The 10,003-nt window shown below is 40.5% G+C and overlaps 1 protein-coding gene across 3 annotated transcripts in view; it reads left to right on the top strand.

The window, feature by feature from the left end:
* Positions 1-515: 515 nt before the first annotated feature.
* Positions 516-10,003, top strand: part of TMEM198 (transmembrane protein 198) — a 36,251-nt gene continuing 26,763 nt past the window's right edge. For 2 of the 3 annotated variants that reach the window (XM_088472288.1, XM_088472286.1), the window contains exons 1-3: positions 516-702; positions 794-958; positions 9,678-9,910. In XM_088472288.1, the coding sequence (XP_088328414.1) occupies positions 9,748-9,910 (163 nt within the window). In that variant the 5' untranslated portion in view covers positions 516-702; positions 794-958; positions 9,678-9,747. The remainder of the gene's footprint in view (positions 703-793; positions 959-9,677; positions 9,911-10,003) is intronic. The other variant, XM_088472287.1, reaches the window with a different exon arrangement.

The following is a 10,003-nucleotide window of genomic DNA, read 5'->3' as shown; positions in this document are numbered from 1 at the left end:
AGGAGGGGAAGGGAGAGGGGAGGAGGGTGGTTGCTGGATAGTGGAGATAATAGAGGAGAAGAGCAGAAATAGGGATAATATACTGGAAAAAAGCAGATGAGACTGTGGAGCAGGGGAGGCAGAATGCTGTGACAAGAGAGGGGAGAGCTGGTGTAGGGTTGAGGTGGCCAACAAGAGGGAGCACCCTGGGGTAACTAAGAGCTTGGACTGCTGGTTAAAAACTGAAGAAAGTGCAAAAGGGGAGGCAGGAGGAGCGAGGGGACAGAGACAGCAGACACAGGGAGGGAAGGGTGAGTGTGACGGGAGGGAGGGAGAAGGGGGGAGGTCTTTATTCACAAAGCCCCTCCAACCGCAGAGAGAGAAAGAAGAAGGAAAGAGCAGTGATGGGGACAAAGAGAGGAAGAGAGTGGTGGGAAAACACAATAGCCATGTAAGAGGAGCACAGGGGCTGGGGGAGAGAGAGGGATGGGGGAGAGACTTCTGTACCATGTATCAGAGAGATGGGTGACAGGCATGGACAGTGAGAGTGCCAGAGACAGCAGCGCTCCATAGGAACCGACAGAGGGACAGCACACATCGCCTTTGCACGAGGAGACATCAAGAGATGGGTCCGTGGCTTTAGGAACTCGCAGGGTGACAGCTCCACGCCATGGTCAGGATTTCAGGAGGACACCTCCCACGGATGTGATTCACCCCACCCAGGTACTGTCACTAATTACCCCACTCCCCCATTGTTCCCACATCCCACCTGCCTCATGGTATTCCTGACTCACACATTGTTACTATTTCACAGATCATAATCCATCCCCGTCCCCCTGCTGCCACTACCCCTATCATTAAGTATCTATCAGCTGTGACTGGGAGCCAAGAGGTTAAAGCCCCCTCTCCTCCTCCTGCACACTGACTGAGCTGAGCCTGCCGGAGAGCAATGTCTGGGGCCGGGGTCTCTTTATTAAAGGTAAATAAAAACACTAGCGGCTGAGGGTGGGGTCTGATCATCTGATGCTGTGCTTGGTTGTATTTGTGTTGGTCCTGAGACTGGAAAGAAGAGATCTGTGTTGCAGAGACAGGCCTCAGTCATTGGAGGAAATGTCTCATCTTCAGCTTGTGTCTTCTCTAGTGTTTGATCCACAGTTCTGACATTTACACTCATTTATTACCACTTTACAGCAGGCAGATCCTCCAAGAGACACGCTGTGGAAATGCTAAGGGTTGTATTTCTGGTGTACATAGAAATTCTGCAAGAAGTACTGTGATTTAGGATGTTTACAGGTATGTGCATAGGATGCATACATAGTATATTTTTTGTATAACGATAATATAGAATGCATACATATAGTATATGGTGTGTGCAAAGGATGCATAGATAGTATATGGCAGTATAATTATAACAGGAGGATGTAGACATACAGTAAAGTATGTACATATTATAGATACATGGAGCAATGGGAGTAATTATAGTATGTTTACATAAAGTAGGGTGTGTGAATAGGATGCATATATAGTATATGGTAGCATACTGATAGCATCGGGGAAACGATACATACATAGTATATGGTATTATAATGATAACATCAGATGTGTACATACAGTAGGGTGTGTGAATAGGATGCATTTATAGTATATGGTAGTATACTGATAGCATCGGGGAAACGATACATAAATAGTATATGGCAGTATACTAATAGCATCGGGGGAACAATACATACATAGTATATGGTATTATAATGATAACATCAGATGTGTACATACAGTAGGTTGTGTGAATAGGATGCATACATAGTATATGGTAGTATACTGATAGCATCGGGGGAACAATACATACATAGTATATGGTATTATAATGATAACATCAGATGTGTACATACAGTAGGATGTGTGAATAGGATGCATACATAGTATATGGTAGTATACTGATAGCATCGGGGGAACAATACATACATAGTATATGGTATAATAATGATAACATCAGATGTGTACATACAGTAGGGTGTGTGAATAGGATGCATATATATTATATGGTAGTATACTGATAGCATCGGGGGAACGATACATAAATAGTATATGGTAGTATACTGATAGCATCGGGGGAACAATACATTCATAGTATATGGTATTATAATGATAACATCAGATGTGTACATACAGTAGGATGTGTGAATAGGATGTATACATAGTATATGGTAGTATACTGATAGCATCGGGGGAACAATACATACATACATAGTATATGGTATAATAATGATAACATCAGATGTGTACATACAGTAGGGTGTGTGAATAGGATGCATATATATTATATGGTAGTATACTGATAGCATCGGGGGAACGATACATAAATAGTATATGGTAGTATACTGATAGCATCGGGGGAACAATACATACATAGTATATGGTATAATAATGATAACATCAGATGTGTACATACAGTAGGGTGTGTGAATAGGATGCATATATAGTATATGGTAGTATACTGATAGCATCGGGAGAACGATACATACATAGTATATGGTATTATAATGATAACATCAGATGTGTACATACAGTAGGGTGTGTGAATAGGATGCATACATAGTCTATGGAAGTATACTGATAGCATCGGGGGTACTATATATACATAGTATATGGTATTATAATGATAACTTCAGATGTATACACACATTATGATGTGTGCATAGGCTGCATACATAGTATATGGTAGTATACTGATAGCATCGGGGGAACGATACATACATAGTATATGGTATTATAATTATAACATCATATGTATATATACAGTATGATGTGTGCATAGGATACATACATAGTATATGGTAGCATAAAGATAACATCAAATCTTTACATACAGTATGATGTGTGTATAGGATACATACATAGTATATGGTATTATAATGATAACATCAGATGTATACATACACTATGGTGTGTGTGCAAATGATACATACATAGCCCCGTATTCAGTTTGAGCCGAGCCGCGTCCAGACTTAACGCCGACTTCGCCTGTTTTCCAGGCGTTAAAGTATCGCGCGTGTGCCCGCGTATCCCTGTATTCAATTTGAAAGTAGGCGAAAACAGGACCCAGCGATACTTGGATTGGCGGTAAATAAAAAGGAATTTTCGGGAAATAATCCTAGGACCCCCCTAAAGATGTCCAGACATGGGGGATCACTATGGGTACCCCCGTTTCTGGCTGCAAAAGAAAGTTGGGTTTTTAAATAGCTGCGGCAGGTGTTTTTTTCCCCCCAACTTTGAAGAAGTGATGCAGAAGAGCATTTAGCTTATTTTTTTCGTTTTTAAAAATGGTCCCAGCAAATTTGGGGTACATGAAAATGGGTACTAGCATATTTTTAAGTCCCAAAACGCATTTTTTACAAATTTGCATTTATGCACCTGCCACGGCTATTTGAAACCCCGTCTTCCTTCAGTAGTTAAAAATGGGGGTACCCATAGTGATCCGCCATGTCTACACATCTTTAGGGGGGTCCGTAGAATATTTCCCGAAAATTCCCGTTTTGTTTAACCTGTAAAAATAAGTAGTAAAAATTTACAAAAAAAATGACATAAGGTCCCCCCCAAAAGCCAAACCAGCCCCAGGCATGCCAGCCAGTGGTGGTTTTTAAAAATATGGAGAACAAAAAGTGTAGGGTTCCACCGTATTTTAGAAACCAACACCAGGCTGCAGGGACTAGTGCTGGTTTTAAATATAGGGGGCAAAAAAGACGTGGGGTACCCCCTATATTTAAGACCAGCACCAGACCCAACCGACCGGGGTGTAATGCCACAGCCCGGAGACCCAATCACCGGGGCTCCAGGTCCAAAGCATTAGCACCCCAAATCAGTCAGCGCAAGCCGTTGATCTTGGGGGAGTCGGGGACCCCCCAAAGAAGGGTCTCCCCCTCCCGAGCACCACAGGCTTACGCTGAAGCCCGAGGCTCTTCCCCATACCCCTGGCTTGGTGGGTATGGAGGTAATGGGGGGGCCAAATAATGTAAACCTATTGTGTTTTACAGTGGAACAACAAGTGCCAGTATGCCTGCCATTTTGCACTTGTGGAACAACAAGTGCCAGCAGACATGCGGCACCTGTAACTTCACTGTAAAATAAATAGTTAAAAAAAGACAAAACACACACACCGTGACAGTATAACTTTATTACACACACCTACCCATTCACTCATACTTACCTATAATACCAGATGAATCTGTCCTCTTCTCCAGTAGAATATCCAAAAACATGGCACTGCAAAGAAGAATTCATACTCACCTATATCCTGGCACTGGTCTCCGCAGCATCCCTGGGACTTGGCAAAACAAATAAACGAGTCTACCCGATCCACGCACTAGCTATCAGATTCATCTGGTATAGGTAAGTATGTGCGAATGGGTAGGTGTGTGTAATAAAGTTATACTGTCACGGTGTGTGTGTTTTGTCTTTTTTTAACTATTTATTTTACAGTGAAGTTACAGGTGCCGCATGTCTGTTGGCACTTGTTGTTCCACAAGGGGAAAATGGCAGGCATGCTGGCACTTGTAGTTCCACTGTAAAACACAATAGTTTTACATTATTTGGCCCCCCCATTACCTCCATACCTTCCAAGCCAGGGGTATGGGGAAGAGCCCCGGGCTTCAGCGTAAGCCTGTGGTGCTCGGGAGGGGGGGGACCCTTCTTTGGGGGGTCCCCGACTCCCCCGAGATCACCGGCTTGCGCTGACCGATTTGGGGTGCTAATGCTTTAGACCTGGAGCCCCGGGGATTGGCCCTCGGGCAGTGGCATTTCACCCCGGTGGGTTGGGTCTGGTGCTGGTCTTAAATTTAGGGGGTACCCCACGTCTTTTTTGCCCCCTATATTTAAAACCAGCACTAGTCCCTGCAGCCTGGTGTTGGTTTCTAAAATACGGTGGAACCCTACACTTTTTGTTCCCCATATTTTTAGAAACCACCACTGGCTGGCAAGCCTTGGGCTGGTTTGGCTTTTGGGGGGGGACCTTATGTCATTTGTTTTGTAAATTTTACTACTTTTTTTTACAGGTTAAACAAAACAGGAATTTTCGGGAAATATTTTAGGGACCCCCCTAAAGATGAGTAGACATGGGGGATCACTATGGGTACCCCCATTTTTAACTACTGAAGGAAGTCGGGGTTTCTAATAGCAGCGGCAGGTGCATAAATGCGGCTTTGAATAAGGTGATGCAGAAGAGCATTTAGAAGTTTCTTTAGGGCAAAACAACTATGGGCATCAAATTTGGGGTACTTGAAAATGGGGTTCAGCATATTTTAAAGTTGCTAAAGTGACTTAAAAAAATCATGAAAAACCCACCTGCCACAAACACCGGCAATAAAAAAAACACTTGGGGCATACTTGGGGACCCCCCCAGAGTCAAGTTCGCTATTTTTTAAGTTTGTACCCCATTTTTTTTTTTTTTGCCCCCTTTTTCAAAATCAATTTTTGGGGTGTCCTTAATTGTTTTTGTTTTTTTTGACACAGATTACCTTTGGGGGACTGTCTGAAGGCTGCACGGGGGTTCCCGAAATGTTGCACCCCAAAACCCCAATTCTGCACTTTTTTACGCCTGCCATTCATAGGTGATACTTTACCGCCTATTACATTGCATTGACTTAACGCCTAGGCGGAAAGTCTTTCAAATTGAATACGGGGTAAAACTAAAACAGGCGATAATGATGTCATCGGCGGTAAATTACCGCAAATCCGGACTTAACGCCTCAAATTGAATACGGCCCATAGTATGCAATAGTTTTATGATATCAGATGTATAAATACAGTATAATGTGTCCATAGGATACATACATAGTATATGGTAGTATAATGATAACATCAGATGTATACATACACTATGGTGTGTGCATAGGATGCATAGTCATACATAGTTTATGATAGTATAATGATAATATCGGATGTAGGTAGGTACATACATAGTATATGGTATTATAATGATAGCATGAGATGTATACATACAGCATGATGTGTGTATAGGATACATACATAGTATATGGTAGTATAATGATAATATCAGATGTATACATAGAGTATGGTGTGGGCATAGGATGTATACATAGTATATGGTTGTATACTAATAACAATGGATAAAGAATACATATATAGTATATGGTAGTATAATAACCAGATGTATACATACAGTATGGTGTGCAAATAGAATACATACATAGTATATGATATTATAATGATAACATCAGATGCATGCATACAGTAAGGTGTGTACATATGCATACAGTATGCATAATGTGTAAATACATAGTGTGCATAATATCATATGTAGTATATGATTGTATAAAGATAACAACAGATGTAGTATACTTTCATAGTAAAAGGTAGTAGTATAACATCAGATGTTATACAGTATGTTGTGTTCATAGAATACGTACATACTGTAGTATATAGTAGTATAATGATAAGATGTGTACATAGGGTGCACACATAATATATGGTTGTATAATGTTAACAATGGATGTAGGATACATACATATTATATGGTAGTATAATAAAAACGTATGGGGCTAAATGTAATAGGGTGCGAACTGGCGCCGCTGCAGGTATACATGCGAGTATTCCCAGATTTTTAAAGCAGCAAGCATGTTAAAGGCAAAACCAGCTTGGTTTTACATTTTAACATGCTTGCTGCTTTAAAAATACGGGAATACTCGCATGTATTCCTGGAGCTATGCCGGCACGCACTGTATTACATTTAGGCCATGATGTGTATGCATAATATGCTACGTGCATAGTATACGTACATAGTATCATAGTATATGGTAGCATAATGATATAGTGATATAATCAGATGTAAGATAATTATAAAATCAGATGTAAACATACAGTAAGGTGTGTGCATAGGATACGTACATAGTGTATAGAATATGTGCATAAATTAAGATAGTATAATATTATCATTTATAGTAATATGTTGTGTTGTAGAGAAAGGAAGTGTGCATGTATCCATACAGTATACTGTGTGCAAGGGGTGTGCATTTATACAGAAAGATGGGAACATGTGATATTTATATTCAGCACAATATTTACATATCATATTTTTATGTAGTATAATCTTTAAGTAGGTTGCATATATAACATGTGCATCTATTTTGCTTACATGCAATATGCAATGTACAGACAAATTTGTGCCAGGGGCATTTCATGAGAGGAAGGGGCCCGTGTGCAGTCTCTGTCACGGGTCGCCTCCTCTCAGTCCGGTGGCTGGCCACGCACTGAGCGCTGCACCACACTGATAGACTCTGGGCACTAGAGTGTGCCCAGAGTCTATAGCGCATGCGCAGGTCACTGGGAAAATTGCCGCGGTGGCCATTTTCCCTGTAATTCACATGCGCAAAACGATGGGAAAGTGGCTTCGGTGGACATTTTCCAGGCGTTTTTACAGTGCTGACATCGGTGCCGACGTGGGACTCCGGAGAGGTAAGTATATTATGGGTGCAAGGTGTGCGGTGCGGGCCCTGCATACCCTGCACCCATTATAAATCCGCTCGATTTGTTGTATTCATGAGATTTGTTCATGTAATATAATGTGTACATAATGTGTAGTGTGGTAATAAGCTGTAATTTAATGTGTATGTATGATGTGTATATGGAATATGATGTGTACTTAATGTGTAGTGTGGTAATGGGCTGTAATATACAGATGTGTCCACATACATCTAGCCTCCTTGCGCATTAAATAGCCCTTCAATCTTTTCGTACAACTTTTTACTTAAAAAGTGTCTCACTCGCACAGTGATGCAAATAGGACACACAAGCAGCTCATGCTGATTACAATGACATGCGGCATGCCTATATTCTGCGTGTGTGACTGCGGCTGTATCTACATGCAAAACGCTACGTTAGAGTGTCACAGCCGCTGCCACTGTAACGTAGCGTTTTGCCTGCAGATATACCCACATTCTCACATAGAATATAGGCATGCCGCATGTCATTTTAATTAGCATATATTTTCATCTCTGTGTGAATAAGACACATTTTAATGAAAAAAGTTGCCCTAAAAGATGCTCGGCGCTACAGAGTCACTCGGCGCTCAAGTGTAATGTGACTTGTAGCGCACCGAGGATAGATGTATGTGGGCACATCTGTAATGTGTATATATATATATATATATATATATATATATATATATATATACACACACAATACGGGTTGAGTCTCCCATATCCAAATATCCGTAAGTATGGAATATTCCGAAATTCTTTTAACATGACTGAGTTAGAGACACCTTTGTTTTCTGATGGTTCAATGTACACAAACTTTGTTTAAGGCACAAAATTCTTAAAAAATATTGTATAAAATTACCTTCAGGCTCTGTGTATAAGGTGCATATGAAATATAAATGAATTTCATGTATGTACACGAACTTAGTTTGATGCACAAAATTATTTGAAATATTGTATAAAATTACCTGCAGGCTGTGTGTATATAGTGTATATAATACATACATTCATTCTGTGTTTAGATTTGGGTCCCATTCCCAAGATATCTCTTGATGGTATGCAAATATTCCAAAATACTGAAAAATGTGATATCCAAAATACCCCTGGTCCCAAGCATTTTGGATATGGGAGACTCAACCTGAATATAGATTTATATAGTGTATTGGTAGGGTTCAAGGAAGGAGCAGTGGATGTATTTTTTGACCCCTATATTGCAGTGGGTGACTGGCATGATCATGGTCGATACATATGATTGGTTGTATAATATGGGATATACTATTATGTTCAATAATAGTTACAGATTATTCATTAGATTACTGGTAATGGTTATCCAGAAAGCAAGGAATCACAGTGTGGGTGATAAGCCTGGGGTGATATCATATGTGATGGGCCAGCAGTCACAGGCAGACAGCACAGGAATATGTTTAGGTAGTATAATGTATATAAACATATCATTATACACCTGCCTGGACATACTGTTACATTACACACAGTTCAGGCAGACAAGGACAGCTCAGCGGTGTCCCACACAAGAGGCTTTCCAGCTATCAGATAAGACAAGGCTTTACCTATTAATCCTTACAAAGGAGGGGGTAAGATGGGCACATATATAGTCTGGGGATATATACAACAGTAATGAAAAATATATAGGGGAGAATATAAAGAATGACCATTTTAATTGTGAGAGAATGTTCCAGTTATATATTAAAGTAAAGCACCCATCGCCTCCATGCAATGTAGGAAGCCATTTTGTGGGAGGAGCTAGTAATGAGTCATGTGGCAGTTGGTAGGTTCTATATATTGCTTCAGGCAAGTACAAGTAGTAACCACTGTGAGCATTTGTATTTATATATTTTTTGTATTATATATTGAGCTACATTAACATGTCTAATACACAATCTCAGTTGTGTTATTTGCAGTTTTTGCATTGTCCATGTTACCTTTTGCTCTAATAATTGTTATTTTATGTTTACAGTTCTTTAGAATATCACTTTGTTATAAATGTCCCTTTGTAGAGTATCGTAATATGAGATAACCTTTGAACTGGAGTTACTGTGACCCCTTACTGTCCATTAATCTGTTTGTTTGTTTTTTTTCTCTTCCTGGAAATAATCTGTTATGTAACGTCTTTGTTGTTTGCACCACTGCATGCTGTCCCTCTGTGAGATATTAATTGTGACCTTCCTGGATCTGTGTTATCCTCCCTAGGACTGATGCTTGAAGTAATGCAAAAAACGAACTGAGTTGGACGCAGGATCCAGGTTCTCATACAGGAGATATGACCGCCACTATGCAAGCCCTTCAATTCAAGCAGTTTTCCCCTGATTTGGGGCAGGACTGGCCCCCTCCCTGTGAGCAGGAGATAGAGAGGAGGTACCAGGTCGTTCCTTCAGTGGTCTGCGCTATGTGTTGCCTTTTTGGAATCATCTACTGTTTCTTTGGTAAGCGACACATTCAGAGACATTGCTCTATCTCACTTGGGTTTGTACATTATGGTCATTTCATCTAACTGAAAACTACTTGAAAAGTAACTA

This window comes from Taudactylus pleione, unplaced genomic scaffold, assembly GCF_031769625.1.
Source record: "Taudactylus pleione unplaced genomic scaffold, aTauple2 ptg000122l, whole genome shotgun sequence".
NCBI classification, from domain to species: Eukaryota; Metazoa; Chordata; class Amphibia; order Anura; family Myobatrachidae; genus Taudactylus; species Taudactylus pleione.
This window is presented reverse-complemented; position numbering and strand designations above follow the sequence as displayed.